General features: G+C 44.0%; 1 protein-coding gene across 1 annotated transcript; it reads left to right on the top strand.

The window, feature by feature from the left end:
* The first annotated feature begins 2,594 nt into the window (after nt 1–2,594).
* Nucleotides 2,595–23,840, top strand: CERCAM (cerebral endothelial cell adhesion molecule). Its single transcript, XM_087879531.1, has 13 exons — nt 2,595–2,839; nt 5,811–5,921; nt 7,231–7,348; nt 8,671–8,805; nt 10,101–10,305; nt 11,770–11,889; nt 13,563–13,639; nt 13,748–13,854; nt 14,187–14,319; nt 17,161–17,288; nt 17,889–18,092; nt 22,114–22,376; nt 23,571–23,840. The coding sequence occupies exons 1-12, from the start codon at nt 2,607–2,609 to the stop codon at nt 22,364–22,366; spliced, it is 1,824 nt and encodes a 607-aa protein (XP_087735657.1). The 5' UTR covers nt 2,595–2,606; the 3' UTR covers nt 22,367–22,376; nt 23,571–23,840.
* Nucleotides 23,841–24,166: the final 326 nt, after the last annotated feature.

Below are 24,166 nucleotides of genomic sequence, written 5' to 3' on the forward strand. Positions count from 1 at the left end.
AGATTCAACCTGGAAATAAGGAGAAATTTTCTGACAGTGAGAACAATCAACCCGTAGAACAGAAGTTGCCTTCAGAAGTTGTGGGAGCTTCATCCCTGGAAGCCTTCAAGAAGAGACTGGACTGCCATTTATCAGAAATGGTGTAGAGTCTCCTGCTTGAGTGGGGGGTTGGACTAGATGACCTACAAGGTCCCTTCCAACTCTCTTAATCTGTTAATACATTTTCTCAGTCCTATGTTTGTAGTCTCAAGAGAATGGGGCCATAACCTCCCTGAGCTTCCCACAACTTCCTTGTGTTATTATTTCTTCTAAAGGGTAAATACCAGCTGAAGATACCCAGTTGGGACCTGTATATGTGAAGAGCCTTGGTAGTACAGTGGTTTAATGCACCCTGTTATTAACACAGCTGCCTGCAATTACTGCTGATTCGAATCTCGCCAAGGCTCAAGGTTGACTCAGCCTTCCATCCTTTCTAAGGTAGGTGAAATGAGGACCCAGTTTGTGGGGGCAATAAGCTGACTTTGTATAAAATATACAAAAGGATGAAGGCTATTGCTTAACACCTTGTAAGCCGCCCTGAGTCTCCGGAGAAGGGCAGCATATAAATCAAAATTAAAAAAAAAAAAGGAACAGCTGTCCATCTTTAAATCTGAAGTTTGAGATTTGTTTCCGAAGGTTTACGTGAAACAGTTGGATTGGGAAGGACCATGGATAGGGACTTAGATGTGATGGCTCCATAGAGACCAAGAGATTCTCTCCTAGGGATGGAGCCACAACTGTTGTGGAAGGCTGAGAATGGAGGCCTTTGAATTCTGGTGCTGGAGAAGACTCCTGCGAGTCCCTTGGACTGCAAGGCGATCCAACCGGTCAGTCCTAGAGGAGATCAACCCTGACTGCTCTTTAGAAGGCCAGATCCTGAAGAGGAAACTCAAATCCTTTGGCCACCTAATGAGAAGGAAGGAAGGACTCCCTGGAGAAGAGCCGAATGCTGGGAACGATGGAGGGCAAAAGAAGAAGGGGACAGCAGAGAAGGAGGTGACTGGATGGAGTCACTGAAGAGTCGGCGTGAGCTTAAATGGACTCCAGATGATGGTAGAGGACAGGAAGCCCTGGAGGAACGTGGTCCATGGGATTGTGATGGGTTGGACACGACTTCGCAACTAACAACAACAACACAAAGAAGAGGGAGTCAAGCTATTCTCCAAAGCACCTTAAGGCAGGACAAGAAGCAACGGATGGAAACTAATGAAGGAGAGAAACAACGTAGAACTCACGAGAAATTTCCTGACAGTGAGAACAATTAACCAGTGGAACAACTTGCCTCCAGAAGTTGTGAATGCTCCAACACTGGAAGTTTTTCAGAAGAGATTAGATAACCCTTTGTCCAGAATGGTGCTCGAGTAGTGGGTTGGACTAGAAGACCTCCAAGGTCCCTTCCAACTCTTATTCTGTTTTTTCTGGTATGTTCTCTGAGGCCATTTATTCTCTAAAGTCAGATTGAGAGGAGAGAGAGAAGATGTCACCACCAAGAAAGCTTTTTTTTCTGAGCATCTCAAAACATCCAGATGACGGTTTGGTTGTAGTTACGCGTTCCCTGCGCCCGTTGCCTTGAGGGTGTGTTGGTGGAGTGGCGAAGGATGCATAGAGAACATGCAACGTGCAAACGGATCCATTTTTAAAGCCATTTTCACGAACGCTTTGTAAAAAAATCCTTAACAGATTAACAGAGTCGGAAAGGGACCTTGTGGGTCATCTAGTCCAACCCCCACCCCCCACCCACCCAAGCAGGAGACCTTACACCATTTCTGACAAATGGCAGGAAATTTAAATCTGCCACTTTCTTCCCCCCCACCAAACAGAGTTCCATTCAAAAGGCGGAATTAAACTATCAGATTAAAAGGATATTTTTCTACCCAACAGATGGCAGCATTTTCCCAGTTTATCCTTTCTAGTGGACATTGAGACGAATCCCCTTCCTGTAATCTAGCTGTATCTCAGAGTCATGTTTGAGTGTAACGTGTAGCTCGGCCGCTGGAGTCTCGTAAAACTCTGCTGCTTGTTTCGGAAAAGTGGCAGCATCCCTATCCACTTTGGGGTGGGAGTAGGGACGCAGGGTTGACCCGGGCAAAATTAGTCTGGGATGGAGAGGGGGACGGTCTGAAATAAGAAACAGCTCCCTTCCCTCCCATCCAACCCCCCCCCACCCAAAAAATAAAACCTCATGAGGACTAGCGCTTTGGGGGACCGATTCTCCTCCCGGGAGCCAGCCGACCCTGGTCCTGAAACTGAACAAAGGCAAAAGAGAGAGAGAGAGTTGGGCAGCGACTGCAAGGCCCATCATCCTCGGCTGGGATGGGAAGGAGAGTATTGTCTTAAGTAGACCTGGCGTTCACAGATCTAGGCTTTGAAAAGATAAAGGGGATAAAGCGATGGGCAGGAGAACCCCGATGCGGGGGAAGCAGCTTCGATTCCGGGGAACAGATTCAAAGCCCACCCCTCTTTTTCTGGCTCCTCCCCTCCCCTTGGCTCCTCCCCCCCGCCTCTGCTCCCTCCTCTGCCCCCCTCCCCACGCCCCCTCCTCTTCCTCCTCCTTCGTGGCCGCCGCGATGCCTCCGCCCGGACTTCTGCTCCGCTGCGCCTTGGCGCTTCTCCTCCTGGGTTTGGGGGTCCCCTCTCCCCCCACGGAGGAGGAAGGGGGACCCCCGGCCAGGGAGGAGGAAGAAGAAGAGCTGCCCACCGTGGTGGTCGCCGTCCTGGCCCGCAATGCCCAACACTCTCTGCCCCACTACCTGGGGGCCCTGGATCGCCTGGATTACCCCGCGGAGCGCATCTTCATTTGGTGAGCTCTTGTGTGCGGTTTTTTTGGGATGGGGGGCTTCCTTCCTTGCAAAGCACCGGCGACGACCTCTCTCAACTGGACAGCTGCCTGCTGGAAGGGGAAGGGTCTCGCCTCGTCCCGGAGTTGGCTTTAGGGGGGTCTGGATTACCCGCGGAGCGCATCTTCATTTGGAGAGCCTGTGTGCGTTTTTTGGGGGAAGGGGGTTTCCTTCCTTGCAAAGCACCGGCGATGCCCCTTCTTAGCTGGACAGCTGCCTGCTGGAAGGGGAAGGGTCCCACTTCGTCCCGGAGTTGGCTTTTTTGGGGGGTCTTTGGATGCTGAGTTGGGGGAGTCTGGCCTAGTTGGACATCTGGAGGTTCCTTTGCAAGAGTCGTGAAGTTCTTAATTTGCACCGGGGGAGGCTGGCTGGGGAAAGACTTTGGGGTCCCTTGGAAGCTCTCCCTGTCCGTTTTGGGGGTGTCTTCCAGATTCTGGGGCTCTGTGTGGGCCAGGGACGATGGGGGAATGCGGCGTGTGACATCCAGAGGGCACCCCGCTTAAGGACAGTGCTTTTGGGTGTTTATATATGTCTCCATTAGGAGATTTGCAAAACCGATTGGGAACATATTTCTCTCCCCGCTTTCCCCCTGAGCGTTAATAGATGCTAGTTTGGGGGTGCAGAGTTCACGTTTTGGGGTGCTGGGGGGGTTTGTCTTTTGCTGTTGTTTGCCCTGTTGTGGCTTTTCCAAGGAATTTCTTTTGTTGTTTTTCCTCCCAGCCGCAATCTTCCTTTTTTGGGGGATTTGGCTTCAGCATAGCTGAAAATCAGTTCTCCTTCCATACACACACACACACACACCGTTGCCCTGCAGATTGCAACAGACTGCAACTCCCATCCTCCCCCATCCCAGCACGATGGGAGTTGTAGTCCGAGGCCTCTATAAACCATATCAGGATGTGTGGGTTGCGGCCTCTATTGTGGGAGGAGAGAGGGATATTATAAAGCTATTTTTTTTCCTCCGTAAAAAAAACTGATGCCACACCTTGTTTTATGTTATGATTTTTAGAACATGCCTAAGGCTCAGAAGCTGCAAATAAATTCGGTTTTTCCCCCCCCCAGAGCAATTGATCTGCCATCCCTCTCATCTCATCCATGACCCTGTCCTTCAAACAGGTACAATTCCCAGTCCGGGAAGGTATGGCTCACCTGTCTCTCTCCCCTTCCACCTGGGCTGCTGGCAAAGATCAAAAGATGTGCTTTGCTGTGTTTCAAAGCTTCTCCCTGGCCAAAAACAAGGGGGAAAAAAACCCCCAAAAAACAAAACAGTTTGTTTTGTTCTTTTTTTAGGAACTCGTGGAATACCCGAGTCCAGTAATGTAATAAGAATGGTGGGTGGTTTTTATATGAAGGAAGAAATGAGCTTTTTCCCATCTGTGGGATCTGTTAAAGCGATGCAGGCAATTTTAGGATGTCGCTGGGCAGTTGCAGAAAATCAGGATCCAAATTTGTATAATTTGTATAACAAATTTCTATTTGTTTTCTTTCTTTCTTTCTTTCTTTCTTTCTTTCTTTCTTTCTTTCTTTCTTTCTTTCTTTCCTTCCTTTTCTCCTTCTCCTTCCTCTCTTCCTTTCCCTTTTTCTTCCTTCCTTCCTTCTTTTTTTTCTCCCTCCCTCCCTTTCTCCCTCTCTTTCCTGCTCTTTCTCCCTTTTCTCCTCCTTCCTCTATTCCTTTCCCTTTTCCTTCTTTCCTTCCCTCCCTTCCTTCCCGTTCTCCCTCTCCTCCCTCCCTCCCTCCCTTCTCCTTCTCCCTCTCCTTCCCCCCTCTTTTTACTCTGTTTTCTCTTCTTCCTTCAACATCCGGGCCTCGTTTTCTCTTCGGCCTCTTCACAGGACAATTTCTCTCCTTTTCCGCAGAGGGCCCATCTCCGCCCTCTGGAGGGCATGGATTACAACTCCCATTATCCCCCAACTCCCTCTCTTTTGCCCGTCCCTCCCTCTTGCCAACGGTAGGCTCTCTGGGAATTCTTAATTCCTCCTCCTTCCCGTTTCCCTCTGTGAACTTCATCATTCCAATTATCCTGCAATTAGAGGCGTATTTTACTTGGCTTGGCTCTCTAGTTCGTTCAAGGGTGGCCAGTTGACGAAGCAACAAAGCAGAGATCCTAACTCAACGGACACGCCACGTGCTAGGAATATGTTCGGAGTTGATGTGTTGGCATAACCACACGCCGCTTGAGAGGCACTTGGAAAGTAAACATGTAATTTCGAGGAACCGGCTGAGCCAAGGAACAATTTGGCTTGTGACTAGACCAGGCCTTCTGCTGATTTTCTGGCCTGTGCAAAGAGAAAAAAAAAAAAACGAGCTGAGTTTGGAGGTGCAGAATTCCAATGATAAGGAATTTGGTTAAAAAGAAGAAGAAGAAAAAAAACCACCTCTGGAAATTCTTGGCTGCTGACGTTGGTTTGTGGCTCCAATCAGGAGGGAGCTTCAGTGCGGTTGTTGAAAAGTTGTTGTGGATCGGAGACCTCGCACGGTGATGTTTGGACCGAGAGGTCTACACCTGGTGGTGACCTTTCCATTTTGCTAGGTTTAATCACGCTGAAAGAGAGCTGGGAGGTGTGCCATTGGGAAGAACAGGCTTCCCTTAAAACTACATGGGGAGACCTCTGATGCTCCCTGCATGTACTGGGCAGCTTCCATAATCCCCAGCCAGTGGATTTATGGGTCTTGGAGTCCAAAGCTTCTGGGATGAGAGAGGGCAGGGGGGGAACTCCGATCCGCCATAATGGTTCTCACAATGTTTTTTTTTTAAAAAAAAAATCTCCGGCATCTTAATACGTTGGGCTGTTTTGTGCTTCTTTTGACCCGAGACTGCCCGATTTTTTTTATTTTTAAATCGCAAACGGATGGATTTGAACACAGAGCTTTGGACCCACAGCTTTTGGGGATCAACCGGAATCTCTCTTGCCCTCCTCCTTCTCCCTTCCCAGGTGCGCCACGGATCACAACGTAGACAACACCACGCAAATGCTGCAGGAATGGCTCGGCGCGGTGGAAAAACATTACCGGTCCATCGTGTGGAGATCTGTGGATGAGCCCAGGTACGTTTGTCTGAGGCCTTGAAACGGAGCCTCTCTGGACAGAGGCAGTCTATCCTTCCTTGAACTGAGTGCCTCTTTCTAAATTTTCCATATATATATATATCCTGTTTCCCCCAAAATAAGACAGGGTCTTATTTTGGGGGAAATGCAGTAGATAGATAGATAGATAACTGATAGATAGAATGAATAGATATAGATAACCGATAGCTGATAGATAGATAGATAGATAGATAGATAGATAGATAGATAGATAGATAGCAGAGAGAGAGAGAGATAGCAGATAGATATATAGATAGAAAGATAGATAGATATAGATAACAGATAGATAGATAGATAGATAGATAGATAGATAGATAGATAGCAGAGAGAGAGAGATAGCAGATAGATATATAGATAGAAAGATAGATAGATATAGATAACATAGATAGATAGATAGATAGATAGATAGATAGATGATAGATAGATAGATAGATAGATAGATAGATAGATAGCAGAGAGAGAGAGAGATAGCAGATAGATATATAGATAGAAAGATAGATAGATATAGATAACAGATAGATAGATAGATAGATAGATAGATGATAGATAGATAGATAGATAGATAGCAGAGAGAGAGAGAGATAGCAGATAGATATATAGATAGAAAGATAGATAGATATAGATAACAGATAGATAGATAGATAGATAGATAGATAGATAGATAGATGATAGATAGATAGATAGATAGATGATAGATAGATAGATAGATAGATAGATAGATAGATGATAGATAGATGATAGATAGATAGATAGATAGATAGATAGATAGATAGATAGATAGATAGATAGATAGATAGATATCCTGTAGACCTCCCCTGATAATAAGCCCAATTGGGCTTTTGAGGCATGGCAATAAGGCCAAGCACTTATTTCAGTTCAAAAAAATATAAGACAGGGTCTTACTTTCGGGGAAACATGGTGTATATATAGATAAAGATATATTTATTATTGATACGTTTTTCTTTAATAAACGTAAAAAACTCAATATCTATATGAACAACCAAAAGACAATAAGCATAATGGTAATCATATTATACATATCATTAATAACAATCACATAGTAATCGTGGCATTAGCTTTCCCATACTAGAAAAACTTTCACTATATAAAATTAATCATTCTCTTCATCTTTTTAGCAGTTTCTTTACCTCCTTGGCAAAAATGTGGAATTTTACGCTTTAGAGAAACCTGATCGAAGTTTGCGTGGGATGACTTGTCCCTTCTGACTCTTTTGCCCCCCACTCCCCCCTTTTTTTTCTTTTTTTTTTAGATCTTATCCCAACGAACTGGGACCCAAACATTGGACGGAGCCGCGTTTCGAACAGATGATGAGACTGAAGCAGGAAGCCCTGACTTTCGCCCGATCTCAAGAAGCCGGTTACATTTTGGTAAACCTGACCCTGGGCTACCTTCAGCCAAAGAGAGAGCGGTGCGAGGCCCAGCCCTCGATTTATATAGCCTGCTGGCTGAATCTTCCCATCCCATTAAATCACGATTTGGTTCATACATTGGGGGGCTCAGTGCGTTGCAGGAAACAAGAGCATTAAGGGAATTTGAAGCCAAGGATTTTATGCATGGCGTGATGCATTTCTCTGCGGGGGTCCCTGGTGCCTCTCTGAGCTGCGTTGGTTTCTTGGAGACGTTTCATGACCCATCAAAGGAACATCATCCGTGCTAGAAAGAATTGAAGTTTGCTTTCCTCTCCCTTGTGGCACTGATGGTGTTCCCTAGTTGGGTCATGAAATGCCTGCAGGAAAACCACCAAGCTCAGAGAGCACCAAGGACTTCACAGTTCTCCTCCTCCTCCTCCTCCTCCTCCTCCTCCTCCTCCCTTTCATAAACCCCTCTCCCTTCTAGCACTGATGATGTTGCCTAGTTTGGTAATGAAATGTCTACAAGAAAACAACCAAACTCAGAGAGGATCAAAAATGCTACAGTCCTCCTCCTCCTCCTCCTCCTCCTCCTCCTCCTCCTCCTCCTCCTCCTCCTCCTCCTCCTCCTCCTCCTCCTATTCCTTCTGGCACTGATGATGTTACCTAGTTGGGCCCTGAAATGTCTGCAAAAAATCCACCAAGCTCAAAGAGCACCAACATCCCCACAGCCCTCCTCTTCCTCCTTCTCTTTCTCCTCTTCTCCTCCTCCTCTCTCCTCCTCCTCCCTTCTCCTCCTCTTCTCCTCCTCCTCCTCTCTCCTCTTCCTCCTTCCTCCTTCCTCCTCCTCCTCCATCTCCTTCTCCTCCTCCTCCTCCTTCTCTTTCTCCTCCTTTTCTCCTCCTTCTCCTCCTCCTCCTCCTTCTCCTCTTCTCCTCCTCCTCTCTCCTTCTCCTCCTACTTTTCTTTCTCCTCCTCCTCCTCCTCCTCTTCTCCTCCTCCTCCTCCTTCTCTTTCTCCTCCTTTTCTCCTCCTCCTCCTCCTCCTCCTTCTCTTTCTCCTCCTTCTCCTCCTCCTCCCTCCTCTTCCTCTTCTCCTCCTCCTCCTCTCTCCTCTTCCTCCTTCCTCCTTCCTCCTCCTCCTCCATCTCCTTCTCCTCCTCCTCCTCCTTCTCTTTCTCCTCCTTTTCTCCTCCTTCTCCTCCTCCTCCTCCTTCTCCTCTTCTCCTCCTCCTCTCTCCTTCTCCTCCTACTTTTCTTTCTCCTCCTCCTCCTCCTCCTCTTCCTTCCTCCTCCTCCTCCTTCTCTCTGACTGAGCTGGTATGTGTCCTTTGCTCCCAGTTTGCCGACACGGACAGCATCCTGACCAACAACCAAACCCTGAAGTTCCTCATCGCACAAAACAAATCGGTCGTCGCCCCCATGATGGATTCCCAGACCTATTATTCTAATTTCTGGTGTGGGATCACCCCGCAGGTAAGCAAGCAGGTTTGAACACAAGACAGTCCTCGGCTTACATTTAGTTCAATTTAGTGACCCTTCGAAATTACGACGAATCTTCCCTTCCTTCCTTCCCTCCTTCCTTCCTCTCATCTCCTTCCTTCCTTCCTCAATCTCATCTCCTTCCTTCTTTCTTTCTTTCCTTCGTCCTTCCTTCCTTCCTTCCTGTCAATCTCATTTCCTTCCTTCCTTCCTTCTTCTCAATCTCATCTCCTTCCTTCCTTCCTTTCAATCATATCTCCTCCCTTCCTTCCTTCTTCCTTCCTTCCTTCCTTCCTCCCTCCCTTCCTCTCTCGCAATCTCATTTCCTTCCTTCTTTCTTTCCTTCTTCCTTCCTTCCTTCTTCCTTCCTTCCTTCCTTCCTGTCAATCTCATCTCCTTCCTTCTTTCTTTCCTTCTTCCTTCCTTCCTTCTTTCCTTCCTTCCTTCCTTCCTGTCAATCTCATCTCCTTCCTTCCTTCCTTTCAATCATATCTCCTTCCTTCCTTCCTTCCTTCTTCCTTTCTTCCTTCCTTCTCCCTTCCTCTCTCGCAATCTCATCCCTTCCTTCCTTCCTCTCATCTCCTTCCTTCTTTCTTTCCTCCCCTCCTTCCTTCCTCTCAATCATATCTCCTTCCTTCCTTCCTTCCTTCTTTCCTTCCTTCCTTCCTGTCAATCTCATCTCCTTTTCCTCTCAATCATATCTCCTTTTTTCCTTCCTTCCTCCCTTCCTCTCTCGCAATCTCATCCCTTCCTTCCTTCCCTCCTTCCTTCCTCTCATCTCCTTCCTTCCTTCCTTCCTCAATCTCATCTCCTTCTTTCTTTCTTTCTTTCCTTCCTCCTTCCTTCCTTCCTTCCTTCCTTCCTTCCTTCCTTCCTGTCAATCTCATTTCCTTCCTTCCTTCCTTCTTCTCAATCTCATCTCCTTCCTTCCTTCCTTCCTCAATCTCATCTCCTTCCTCCTTCCTTTCCTTCCTCCTTCCTTCCTTCCTCTCTCTTAATCTCATCTCCTTCCTTCCTTTCGTTCTTCCTTCCTTCCCCCCTTCCTTCCTTCCTTCTTCTCAATATCTCCTTTTTTCCTTCCTTCCCTCCCTCCCTCCCTCCCTCCTTACTTACTTACTCACTTACATCAAGTGTCTCGCAACAGATAATTTGGGCTCACGGTCGTAAATCGAGCGCTCCCTCTTTCTGATCAGAAGGGTAAAACAATTGGGCTTAATCTCATGTATATTTTATTGGGTGGTTGAGTTATGCCCCGGGGATCTGGATTTAAGGGATCTTGTTCCCGCCAGGGTTATTACCGACGGACAGTGGACTATTTCCCTACCAAGAACCGCCAGCGTCTCGGCTGTTTCGCTCTGCCCATGGTCTTCGGAACCTTTTTGATCGATTTGCGAAAGGATGACACAGCCCACCTGGCCTTCTATCCGCCTCACCCCACCTACTCTTGGCCCTTCGACGATATCAACGTCTTCGCCTACTCTTGCCAAGTTGCAGGTAAGGCAGGAGTGGGTTGCTGGGGGGGTTCACCGGGGTTCGGTAGAACCCCTAGCTAAGATTCTGTGCAGTTCGGAGAACCCCCAAATCCCACTCCTGGCTGGCCCTGCCCACCACACCCCGCCCCTCCCAGGAGTTCCCACATGGCCCATTTTGGATGCAGGTAAGTGCAGGGCGCGCGCAGAGGCTCGGGGAGGGTGAAAAACTGGCCTACTGGAGGTTCGGGAAGGTTTCCGGCCTCCAGAGGGCCTCCGGAGCCTGGGGAGGCCATTTTTGTTCTCTGGAGGCTCAAGGAAAGCCTCCGGAGCCTGGGGAGGGCAAAAACGCCATCGCCCCCACCATGGTGCAGGAGGCTGACTAGGCCACGCCCACCATGGCCACGCCCACCCAGCAACCGGGCAGGGAACCCCTTGCCCAAAATTTTTGAAGCCCACCCCTGAGGTAAGGACAGACAGTGGCACCATCTAGAAGAATCTGCTTTTTGGAGGGATTTTACGGTTTTTAATTTATTATTTATTTATTATTATTTATTTATTAATCAAATTTCTATACCGCCCTACTCCCGAAGGACTCAGGGCGGTGAACAGCCAAGATAAAATACAGATAATACAAATATTAAAAATCCCTTAAAATTATGAAATATTTTGGCCGAAACACAGATTAAAACACCCAATTTATAAAATCACGAATTAAAAAATTTAAAAGAGGGGAGTTAGGCCAGGCCAGTTTGTTGATCAGATAACATACAACGATACAAAAGCAAACAGTAAGGAAAAATAGCGGATTTATTTATTCCGTAGGGAATCAAAGAAGAGCGAAAGGGGGAGTGGGGGTTTTGCAGGAGACAATTAGTTCGCTCAATTGGTTGGTGACTCTCCGAGGCTCCTGGCCAACTTTTGAAGATATCGGCCTGGCAGCTCTCCAAGCCAGAGAAGGTCTGTGATTGTAAATCCTCCCTTGAAAGACTTCTGCTGGATGGGAATGAGAGGAATGTAATAAAACTCTCAGAGAAAGAGAGACAGAGGTGGAGCCTGGGCCGTCCGTCAGCCCTCAGATGGAGAGTCAACAGCCCCCAGGTCTGGAAGTGGCTGATGAGGAGGAGGAGGAACAGCTGGGTCCAGTGCCTGATACGCAGAAGGCAGAGGAGAGGAGAGCAGTGGAAATCTATGGGCCGGTCCTCGGGACGGAAAAGCCACCGCTGCTAGTGAAGCCCCACCTTAGCTCCGGGGATAAAAGGCAGGGGGCGGAGATGAATAGATGTGGCATTATTATTATTAATAATCATTAATATTATTAATCATTAATCATCGTTATTATTAATCATTAGCCTGCGGTGAGAGAGAAACTTCTAATAAAGAATAATAATAATAAATAATAATAAAGAAACTTCTAATAAAGGAATCATTGCTTCAGAGGGTTGGTCGTGTTCGGGGAGCCGGGTCAGAACAGTTTTTCTCCATCCAGGCGCGGAGATGTTCCTGTGCAACCAGGAGAGGTTCGGGTACATCAACGTGCCGATGGGGTCCCACCAAACGCTGGAAGAGGAAGAGGTCCAGTTCGTGCACCTCGTCCTGGAGGCCATCGGTGGGTAAGAGGGGCGCCCTCGTGTCGTCCCCATCCCCGCCCCCCCCAAAGGTCTCTGCTTCCTCAGAGGGAGCCCCGGGGGAAGGATTAGCGCTCGGTTTTGGGGGACCGGGGCTGTGGGGGGGTGGGGAGGTATTGAACTGAAAAGGCGAGGCAGGGTTTTTAGGGGAAGGAAGCGTTGGAATTGAGAACGGAACGTCGATTTGAGGTTGTGAGGATTGGGAGAGGGCTGGGGGTTTGGCAAGGGCTTGAACGGGTGGGAAGATGTAGAGCAAAAACTTCAGGCTGTGTTTTCGTTTCGTTTCGTTTCGTTTTTGTACCTTATCGCACTGAAAACAGTTGAAGTCACTCATTTTTTTTTCTCTCTCTTTCTTTCTTTCTTTCTTTTCTACTTTCCCTCTTTCTTTCTCTTTCTTTCCTTCTTTCTTTCTCTTTCTTTTTCTTTCTTTCCTTTCTTTCTCTTTCTTTCTTTCTACTTCTCCCTCCCTCCTTTCTTTCTTTCTTTCTTTCTTTCTTTCTATTTCTCCCTCCTTTCTTTCTTTCTTTCTTTCTTTCTTTCTCTTTCTTTCTTTCTTTCGTTCTATTTCTCCCTCCCTCCCTCCTTTCTTTCTTTCTTTCTTTCTTTTTCTCCCTCCCTCCTTTCTTTCTTTCTTTTTTCTTTTTTCTTTCTTTCTATTTCTCCCTCGCTCCTTTCTTTCTTTCTTTCTTTCTTTCTTTCTTTCTTTCTATTTCTCCCTCCTTTCTTTCTTTCTTTCTTTCTCTTTCTTTCTTTCGTTCTATTTCTCCCTCCCTCCCTCCTTTCTTTCTTTCTTTCTTTCTTTCTTTTTCTCCCTCCCTCCTTTCTTTCTTTCTTTTTTCTTTCTTTCTATTTCTCCCTCGCTCCTTTCTTTCTTTTTCTTTCTTTCTTTCTTTCTTTCTCTTTCTTTCTTTCTCTTTCTATCCTTCCTTCTTTCTTTCTTTCTCTTTCTTTTTCTTTCTTTCCTTTTTTCTCTTTCTTTCTTTCTACTTCTCCCTCCTTTCTTTCTTTCTTTCTTTCTATTTCTCCCTTCTTTCTTTATTTCTTTACTTCCTTCCTTCCTTCCTTCTTTCCTTTTCTTTCTTTTTTTCTTTCTTTCTTTCCTTTCTTTCTCTTTCTTTCTTTCTTTTGTTCTATTTCTCCCTCCCTCCTTTCTTTCTTTCTTTCTTTCTTTCTTTCTTTCTTTCTTTCTTTCTTTTTCTCCCTCCCTCCCTCCTTTCTTTCTTTCTTTTTTCTTTCTTTCTTTCTCCCTCCCTCCCTTCTTTCTTTCTTTCCTTCCTTCCTTCTTTCTCTTCTTTCTTTCTTTCTATTTCTCCCTCCCTCCCTCCTTCCTTCCTTCCTTCCTTCCTTCCTTCCTTTCTTTCTTTCTTTCTTTCTTTCTTTCTTTCTTTCTCCTCTCCCCTTCCCTTCTTTTTTCTTCCTCTTCCTTCCCTTCCCTTCCCTTTTCTTTCCTCCCCTCCCTCCCCTCCCCTTCTTTTTTCCTTCCTCTACCCTTCCTTTCCTTCATTCCCTTCCCTTTTCTTCCCTTCCTTCTTCCTCCCTCCCTCCCTCTCTTCCTTGTCAAGCTTTCTAAGAAGGGGGGGGGAAAAAAAGGAAAACAAAATTTAAACTTTTACAGGGTGACAATTTCCTCTCGGTCTGTTTTCCTCCCTTGCAGTCGATGGGCCTCCAATGGCCCGTTCCAGACACCTCTACGTCCCCCCAAAACATCCCACCAAGATCGGGTTTGATGAGGTGAGGGAAAAAAAACGCAAGCTGATTGGTCTGCACTGGGCAGGGGGGTTGGACTAGATGCCCTCTATAGACCCTTTAGACGCCTCCATCTTTTCCCTTTTCTCACAGGTGTTTCTCATCAACCTGCCCCGACGCCCGGACCGGCGGCAACGCATGCTGGAGGCTCTCTCTGAGCTGGAAATAGACCCCTTGCTGGTCGACGCCGTAGATGGAAGGTGGATGATGGGTTGCGTTGTCTTTTTTCAATCTGGAAGGAGTTCCGGACTTTGGCCGCCTTTCCAAGAGGACTCCCCCCCCCACTTTAGAGTGGTGATCAAGAGACAGATCACAAGGCCAAGCTTTTGTCCACGACAAAGCCTCCACTTTCAGTAGCAGTCTACCCTTAAAAGTAGCTCAGGGCGCAAATGCCTTTCCCCAATGTCTCCAAATCTCACAAAAGACACAATTGTCTCTGATTTGAGCTAAATCAGGATGACTTTCCCCCCAATTCTTATTACAATATTTTGATTCTTTTTTTCTTTTCTTTCTCTCTCTTTTTCTCTGTCAGGGCCCTGAATAGCAGCAGCATCAAGAAACTCGGCATCGACTTACTGCCGGGATATTATGACCCCTTTTCGGGAAGGACCCTCACCAAAGGGGAGGTTGGCTGTTTCCTCAGTCACCACCATGTCTGGAAAGAGGTAAGAATCCAGGTTTAAACCTGGTTTGTTTTTCCTTTTACACATCAAGCACCAACCTTCGTCTTCCAGGCGACCAGGATGATGAAGAATTCAGAACTATCTTTTTTTAAAAAAAAGTTTTTTATTTTGAACACATTAAAACAAGACACAAACACACAACATTTATATACATTATCCCTTATTCCTTCAGCTATTTCAAGGTGATCCTTTCTTGCTATTTACATCTATTTACACGTATTTTAAATTTTGTCTTATTCAACAATTCTTTTCCATCTTTCTTTATTTCGTCTACATTGCACCTTGATCTTCAACATTTTCCCCCCTCTCTCCTTTATTTCTCTTTCTCATTTTTCCTATTCTTCAATCATTCATACCATCTACACCACACTTTGTAATATTCTGTATCCTTTTTCTCCTTGAGTTCAGAACTATCTTTATAATAATTCTAAAAATGTAAAATGTAAAATAGCATACCTATTATTTTATTATAATTATAAAATAATTATATAGATTTGTGTTAGAAATATGGAAATAGCTACGGATCATATGATACTGTATATTAGGAGACATAATACAATATATAATGTTAAAAAAAAATATGGATATATACCGGTCTATCGCTTTTTGCAAATTTTGAAACTGTGATGTAAAATGAAGAAAACTATATTAAAATATATTAAATATTTAAAATATAAAATATTTAAACAAAAAAAAAAGAAGAAGAAGAAATCAGAACTAAACGTGACTTAATTTCAAAATATGTTTTATTTGAGGAAAAATTGGCAGCTAATAAAATTACTCCTGGTCTATTTCATCATTTTCCCTTTCCCGTTAATTAAGCATTAAATGTGATAATTCAGCTTTCACTCTTGACAGGGCTCCAGAAACATACCTCAATATTTAAACTGTATTTACAGCTAGTCCTCGAGTTACGACCACAACTGAGTCCAAGATTTCTGTTGTTCTGAATGAGTTTTGCCTCATATAACGACCTACCCTTGCCACTAAATGGACTGTTGTAAGTCAAGGACTACCTATAATTTTGCTTTTCAAGCAGAATTTCTAATAAGTCCGACCAGACTTTTCCGATTTTCTGCTTGATCCTTGGAGCAGGCACGACACGAAAGGAAAGCAGGCTGCAGAGGGCAGAGGAAACGTAAACGTTGCGATAGACTCCACTGATTTAACAGATTTTTTTAAAATGTTTTTTTTTAAGTTTTTTATTTTTAATTTTTTTACAAACACATCAATGTGTGAACAGCGTGGCACCTGAGTGCCATACATTTTAATACAAATAAAATAGGACCCAGATTGTGGGGGCAATAAGCTGATTTTGTATAAATATACAAAAGTATGAAGGCTATTGCTTAACACATTGTAAGCCGCCCTGAGTCTCCGGAGAAGGGCGGCATATAAATTAAAGAAAAAAAAATCATATTTGTTTCATTTAACAAGCTTATATCATCCTTGTAAACAATACACATATTTTTATTAGATTATAATCCTTCATTATTTAACCATTCAATATTTCAAATGTGTCATTTCTATGCCAATCACCCTATTCTAAAGTGTCATGCCTTTTAATACAAATAGAATATTATTAATCATATTTATTACTTTTAACAAGCTTATATAATTCTAATAATAGTACAAACATTTATGCTGAATTGAAACCTTCCATTATTTGTTTGTTCAATTTATAATCCTTCATTATTTAGTTATTCAGTATTTCAATATGTTATTTTTATGTCAATCACCATATTCTGCATGTCATTTGAATATGAATTTGTATATTTTAATACAAATAAAGTATTTTTGATCATCTTTGTTACATTTAGTAAACGTATACCTATTTGTATTAAATTATAATCTTTCAATATTTATTTAATAGTTCAATATATTATTTTTATGCCAATCACCAAATTATTTAAGTATACTAAGTAATACCATCATTCAAATTCTAAATTCCCCCCTTACTATTACTTCTCCTTATTATATAAACATGTGTATTTTATTAATCCCCCCTCTCTAGTTTCCATCCCTATTCTAACTTTGATTATGCCACTACTGTACTTAAACATATTCCCTTTTTAACCATCATCTCTTACCCGCTTTAAAGCTTTATGTCAACTTGCAAAGCTTTCAAGTTGCCATGAGCAGGAGGGAGGGAGAACTGAAGTGAATTCCATACATTCTTCCTGGCCGCAATCAGAAGGAGGGTGTTAGGTTTCACAGCCAGCCAAAGTGGTTAATTGGAGAATGTGATTTATGACATGGCCAGAGAGGAGGGGAGAGACAGGGTCATAGGGGAACGTAAATCTACGTGGGATCAGTCCTAACTGCATCCGAGTATTGCCGGAATGTTGCTCCTAATAAATGACTGTATTTCCTTTGAAGTTTGGATCATGGCTCATGAATTAATTAGGGCATCTTTCGGAAACTTGACACTTTAATTGTTCATTTCTTAGCTTGCCTCCCGTATTCCTCTCTGGGATCTTAATTTCTGTCTGCTTCCACATCTTGGCTATTCATTTTAAATACTGATTTAACAGATTAACAGAGTTGGAAGGGACCTTGTAGGACAATACAAAATTTAAAAAAATAGAATAAAATCAAATTAAATAATTTTGGCCCCGACAAATTTAAAACCCCAAACTTTTAAAACCAATTTAAAATTGAATATATAAATACTAAAAGATGTTTAAAATTTTAAAAATCTTTTATAAAAGAGGGGGAAAATTAGGCCAGGCCAGCCTGGTGAAATAGTAAGGTCTTTAAGGCGCGGCGGAAGGTGCGCAGATCCGGGATCCTCCGTATCTCTTGCCTACGCGTGTCTTCCAGATCGTTGAGAGAGGGCTGGAGAAATCCCTCGTCTTGGAAGACGACATCCGATTTGAGGCTTATTTCAAGAGGCGCCTTTTGAAGATGATGGACGAGTTGGAGCGGACGCAACTCGATTGGGAGCTGATGTACGTCCCAGTGTTTATGTGATCATTATTATTATTAAACATGAAACTCAGTCAATTGAACATTCAAAAATGCATCACAAATACCATTGACTGGTGCTAATGGTTGATACGGGTTGCTGCCAGCATCCTAGATATCGACTAAGTACCTTCTTAAAATGTGCGGTGTTCTGAGGAGCACAGGTTTTTGCAGTTCCATTGGTGTTATTGCAGGAAGTTGCAATTTATTGATGTCTTTTGTAAAATTCTTGGACATGGTACCAAGTGCCCCGATGACCATGGGTATCACTGTTACATGTTTCATCCATAATCCCGTCGTTTCGATAGCCAGGTCACAATATTTTGTGATTTTTTTTCCCCAATGGATGGAAGCTAATCAAGGAGAGAAGTAACCTAGAACTAAGGAGAAACTTCCTGACAGTGAGAACAATTAGCTAGTGGAACAACTGGCCACCAGAAGTTGTGAATGCTCCATTACTGGAGGTTTTCAAGACAACCGTTTGTCTGAAATGAGATACGGTCTGCAGCTTGATCAGGGGGTCGGACTAAAAGACCTCCAAGCTCCCTTCCATCTCTTGTCATTCTGTTATTCTCTCTTTTCAGCTACTTGGGCAGGAAACAAGTCAACTCCGACAAGGAGGAAGCAGTGGCAGAAATCCCCTATCTGGTGGTGCCTGAATATTCCTACTGGACGTTGGCCTACGTCCTCTCGCGACGGGGGGCTCAGAAGCTGATCGAGGCGCGGCCCCTCTCTAAAATCCTGCCCGTGGATGAATTCCTCCCCATTATGTACGACAAACATCCCAAGTAAGGATTTGCTGTCCTCCTCCTCCTCACCCGAAATCAAAGGAACATCCCTTAAAAGGGAAAACATTCCCAGTGAAAATGTGGGCCAAGAAAAAGAACATGGCGTGCCAGCCAGTCAGCCGAGCCCTCTTATGGGACGCTCCCTTCCATCTCCTGCTTTTTGGCATCTGCAGATTTCTTCCCCCCCATCCTTTGGGGAGACATTTTGGTTTGCACCCTCCCTTAGATATTCTGCTTTTTTTTTTTGTTTTTTAAAACTTCTTAGAGATGGGAAGTTTGCATTTGTTAGAATTTAGACTTCTTCTCTTGGGGAGAAACCATTTCAGGAATCCAAAGTGCCCCCTCCAGCCAAAATCAAGCATCTTATAGCAGTACTAGGATGCGGTGGCTCGGTGGCTAAGACACTGAGCTTGTTGATCAAAAGGTCAGCAGTTCACCGGTTCGAATCCCTAGTGCCACGGAACGGGGTGAGCTCCCGTGTCTTGTCCCAGCTTCTGCCAACCTAGCAGTTGGAAAGCAGGTAAAAAAAAAAATGCAAGTAGAAAAATAGGGACCACCTTTGGTGGGAAGGGAACAGCGTTCTGTGTGCCTTTGGCGTTGAGTCATGCCGGCCACATGACCACGGAGACGTCTCCGGACAGCGCTGGCTCTTCGGCTTTGAAACAGAGATGAGCACCGCCCCCTAGAGTCGGGAACGACTAGCACGCATGTGCAAGGGGAACCTTTACCTTTTATAGCAGTTCCTATTTTTCCCTCTTAGTTTTCACACACTCTTCCCTGCAAAGCTCAGAAATGGAACAGCTGCTCCAACTATTTCTTTAAAAGAAGTTATTTTAGCAAAAATCGTGCCAGCAAATGACCAATGCCAACCCTGAGTTAATGTTTGCCGGTGGCAGGAGGTGGAATAAAGAGAGAGAAAGTGAGAGGTGGATTTTTACACGCCCACACAGCCCGGTTGGGAATCGTAACTCTCGCAGTCCTGAGTCATCTGGAGGACAGATGTTGAGCGTTGCAAAATCGGGCTGGCTTTCCTTAACTCTAGCAGCCTCATTTCTGAGCGCTGATGTCATTTGCGAATGTTTGGCTCTGTCTGTTTCTTTGGCTGGCCGGGGTTCTGCTCTGTTTCTTTAGAATAGGATAGGATAGGATAGAATAAGGGATAGAATAGAATGCAGAATAAAATAGAATAGAATGCAGAATCAAATTGAATCAAATCAGATAGAATAGAATAGACTAGACTAGAATACAGAATAGAGTAGAGAATAGAAAAGAATGGAATGGAATGGAATGGAATATGGACTAGACTAGACTAGACTAGACTAGACTAGACTAGACTAGACTAGAAGAGAATAGAATAGAATAGAATAGAATAGAATAGAATAGAATAGAATAGAATATGGACTGGACTGGACTGGACTGGACTGGACTAGAATAGAATAGAATAGAATAGAATAGAATAGAATAGAATAGAATAGAATAGAATAGAATAGAATAAGAGAAGGAATGGAATGGAATAGTAAAGGATAGAATGGAATAGAATAGAGTAGAGTAGAATAGAATAGAATAGAATAGAATAGAATAGAATAGAATAGAATAAAATAAAATAAAATAAAATAGAATAGAATGTGGAGTAGAATAGAATAGAATAGAATAGAATAGAATAGAATAGAATAGAATAGAATAGAACGTGGAATGGAGTGGAATAGAGTAAAATAGAGTAGAGTAGAGTAGAGTAGAGTAGAGTAGAATAGAATAGAATAGAATAGAATAGAATAGAATAGAATAGAATAGAATAGAATAGAATAGAATAGAATTCTTTATTGGTCAAGTGTGATTGGACACACAAGGAATTTGTCTTTGGTGCATTAGCTCTCAGTGTACATAAGGAGAATAAAATACATTAATCAAGAATAAACAGATCCAACACTTGGCGATAGTCACAGGTTACCAATAAGCTATCAAATCGTACTAGGAAACAAATAAAAACAATATAAATTGAAAGATACAAGCAACATGGTTATAATAATATGGGAAGAGATAGATATTAGTAAGGAAGAGAAGAATAATAGTAATACAGTCTTAGCAGAAGAACAGAATAAAATACAACTTTATTACGGTCATCGACCAGCAATAGACATATAATATATTAAAAATAATACTGATATTAATAATAATAACATCCCTGTTATGAAAGACTTATACAGTCTTAGTAAATTATTTCACAGTGTTGAGGGAATTATTTGTTTAGCAGAGTGATGGCGTTCAGGAAAATACTATCTTTGTGTCTAGTTGTTCTGGTATGCAGTGCCCTATAGCGTCGTTTTGAGGGTAGGAGTTGAAACAGTTTATGTCCAGGATGCAAGGGGTCTGTAGATATTTTCACAGCCCTCTTTTTGACTCATGTAGTATACAGGTCCTCCATGGAAGGCAGGTTGGTAGCCATTGTTTTTTCTGCAGTTCTAACTATCCTCTGAAGTCTTTGTCTTGTTGGGTTGCAGAACCAAACCAGACAGTTATAGAGGTGCAGATGACAGACTCAATAACTCCTCTGCAGAACTGAAGGAAGGAAGGAAGGAAGGGAGGGAGGGAGGGAGGGAGGGAGGGAGAGAGAGAGAGAGAGAGAGAGAGAGAGAGAGAGAGAGAGAAAGAAAGAAAGAAAGAAAGAAAGAAAGAAAGAAAGAAAGAAAGAAAGAAAAGAATTTCCTGTTGCAGCCAAAACTCTACATTTTATATCTCTGTATCTCCACCCCAAAATCTGAAACGGGCCAATCATCATCTGCGTCTCCGAATTTGCAAGGAGCGACCTCGCCAAAAAGCGAGGCTCCCCCGCTGCTCGAGCGAGTAACATTTGAGTAGGGAAAACTCTTTTGAGTTTCCAGCTTGTAAGGCTCCCAGCCAAGCCATTTGGCTTTCCTTCCAGACTGTATGCAAAAGCAATTTGTGTGTGTAGCATGAGCTAAAACAGAGCCTAACCTCTTGGCTTATATTCTGAGTTTTTTTTTCCCATCCAAGCTTGGCTGGTGCTCCCTAGCCAATCTTCATCTGGTCCTTGTTTGGTTCTGGATTTACTCAACCTCAATCATGTCTTTCTCCCTTCCCCCTGGAAAAAAGGGAGGAAAGGAAGAGAGGAGAAGGGAGAGGAAGAGAGGAGAGGAAAAAAGGGAGGAAAGGAAGAGAGGAGAAGGGAGAGGAAGAGAGGAGAGGAAAAAAGGGAGGTAAGGAAGACAGGAGAAGGGAGAGGAGAGGAGAGGAGAGGAAAAAAGGGAGGAAAGGAAGAGAGGAGAAGAGAGAGGAGAGGAGAGGAAAAAAGGGAGGAAAGGAAGAGGGGAGAAGGGAGAGGAGAGGAGAGGAAAAAAGGGAGGAAAGGAAGAGAGGAGAAGGGAGAGGAGAGGAGAGGAGAGGAGAGGAAAAAAGGGAGGAAAGGAAGAGAGGAGAAGGGAGAGGAGAGGAAAGGAAAAAAGGGAGGAAAGGAAGAGAAGAGAAGGGAGAGGAGAGGAGAGGAAAAAAGGGAGGCAAGGAAGAGAGGAGAAGGGAGAGGAGAGGAGAGGAAAAAAGGGAGGAAAGGATGAGAAGAAGGGAGAGGAGAGGACAAAAGGGAGGAAAGGAAGAGAGGAGAAGGGAGAGGAGAGGAAAGGAAAAAAGGGAGGAAAGGAAGAGAAGAGAAGGGAGAGGAGAGGAGAGGAGAGGAAAAAAGGGAGGCAAGGAAGAGAGGAGAAGGGAGAGGAGAGGAGAGGAAAAAAGGGAGGAAAGGATGAGAAGAAGGGAGAGGAGAGGACAAAAGGGAGGAAAGGAAGAGAGGAGAAGGGAGAGGAGAGGAGAGGAAAAAAGGGAGGAAAGGAGGAGAGAAGAAGGGAGAGGAGAATAGAGAAGAGAAGAGAATAAGACCCTGCACATGTTTTGAGGGATACAATATTGATCTTTATATTCAAAGTTCTTTCTGACGACAAATCATGTTTAATTTTTAAAATATTTTTACAGTGAACACCGTGCGTAATTCCCCTTTCTTTCCTCTCTCCCGCAGTGAGGATTACAAAAAATATTTCAGCAACCGGAATTTGCGGGCCTTTTCCGTCCGGCCCTACGTGGCTTATCCTTCTCATTATGCTGGGGACCCAGGATGGATGAGCGATACGGAGTTTTCCACCATCTGGGATGACGATTCACGGAAAACCACCTGGAGCGGCTCACAGAAGACGCTGAAGGACGCCCGAAGCATCAGCCACGGAGGCTCCCTTAGCCATTCCTTCCCCACAGCGTCTCGGGATGAGCTGTAACGTCTGGCTGGTAAGGAAAGGGAGAAGGGGAAGGACAGGGAAGGGAAGGGAAGGAAGAAGAAGAAAAGGAAGGAAGGAGTAAAGAATGAAAAAAGAAAAAGAAAGGAAGGAGAAAGGAGAAAGGAAAAGGAAAAGAAGAAAAGGAAGGAAGGAGTAAAGAATGAAAAAAGAAAAAGGAAGGAAGGAGAAAGGAAAAGGAAAAGAAGAAAAGGAAGGAAGGAGTAAAGAATGAAAAAAGAAAAAGGAAAGAAGGAGAAAGGAAAAGGAAAAGGAAAAGAAGAAAAGGAAGGAAGGAGTAAAGAATGAAAAAAGAAAAAGGAAGGAAGGAGAAAGGAAAAGGAAAAGAAGGAAAGGAAAGGAAGGAGTAAAGAATGAAAAAAGAAAAAGCAAGGAAGGGGAAATGAAAAGAAAATGAGAAAAGGGAGGGAGGGAGGGAGGAGGAAGGAAAAAGGAAGGGAAGGGAAAGAAACAGGAAAGGAAATGAAAGGGAAAGGGAAAGGAAGGAAAGGAAAAAGAAAAGAAAGGGAAGGAAAGAGGAAGGAAAAAGAAAGGGAAAGAAAGACAAAAGGAAAGGAAAAGGGAAGGAAAGGAAGGAAAAAGGAAGGGAAGGAAAGACCAAAAGGAAAGGAGAAAGGAAAAGAAGGAAAGGAAAGGAAAGGAAAGGAAAGGAAAGGAAAGGAAAGGAAAGGAAGGAGTAAAGAATGAAAAAATTAAAAGTAAGGAAGGGGAAATGAAAGGAAAATGAGAAAAGAAGGGAGGAAGGAAGGAAGGAACAAGAGAGGGAGGGAGGAGGGAAGGAAGTGAAAGAGGAAAGGAAAAGGGAAGAGAAAAAGGAAAGGAAAGGGAAAGTGAAGGAAAGAGGAAGGAAAAAGGAAAGGAAAGGAAAAAGGAAGGGAAGGGAAGGAAAGACAAAAGGAAAGGAAAAATGAAGGGAAGGACAGGAGAAAGGAAGGAAAGAGAAATAAAGATGAAGGAGGAGAGGGGAGAAACTCTCTGGGAGCTGTCAGTTTTTCCAGGGAATATTTTCTTTTCTTTTTCTTTTTCTTTTTCTTTTTCTTTTTCTTTTTCTTTTTCTTTTTCTTTTTCTTTTTCTCTTCTTCAGAGGCTGGGGGGAGGGTTTGGTCTTTGCTTTGATCGGTGTTGTCAATCCATGGAATTTGGGTGACTCATCATCGGTGCTTTTTTTTTTTTTTTTCTCTTCCAGGTTCGCCTTCCGTTGTCGGGTAGAGGGAGAGCAAAGACAGATTTGTGAATGGAAGCTCCGTTTCCCCCCTCCGCCCGAGACACGGGGGTGGTGGTGGCTCCAACTGTTTGGAGAAAGAGGGATGGGGGGGGGGCGGGCAAAGACCAGGGATGGGTCGGGGCTCGCCCGTCTGCTAGAGATGGCGCCTTGCTGTGCAGGGACGAGGGTCTCCATTGGACAATCCTGAGCCAAATTTTTATTGATGCAATAAAGACTTTCGCACACAAAAAATGGGACAGCCTCCTGGATCCCTCCCTTTCTCTGATGCCCTTCCTTCCTTCCTTCCTTCCTTTCCTCCCTCCCTCCCTTTCCTCATTTTCCTTTCCTTTCCCATTCCTTCCTTTTTTTTCATTCTTCCTTCCTTTTCTCCAACCCTTCCTTCCCTGTTTTTACTTTACTTTATTTTCCCTTTTCCCGTCCTTTCCTTTCCTCATTTTCCTTTCCTTTTCCATTCCTTCCTTTTTTTCATTCTTCCTTCCTTTTCTCCAACCCTTCCTTCCCTGTTTTTACTTTACTTTCCCTTTTCCCGTCCTTTCCTTTCCTCATTTTCCTTTCCT

The sequence above is a fragment of the Pantherophis guttatus genome, chromosome 16, assembly GCF_059756535.1.
Source record: "Pantherophis guttatus breed Tessera chromosome 16, ASM5975653v1, whole genome shotgun sequence".
NCBI classification, from domain to species: domain Eukaryota; kingdom Metazoa; phylum Chordata; class Lepidosauria; order Squamata; family Colubridae; genus Pantherophis; species Pantherophis guttatus.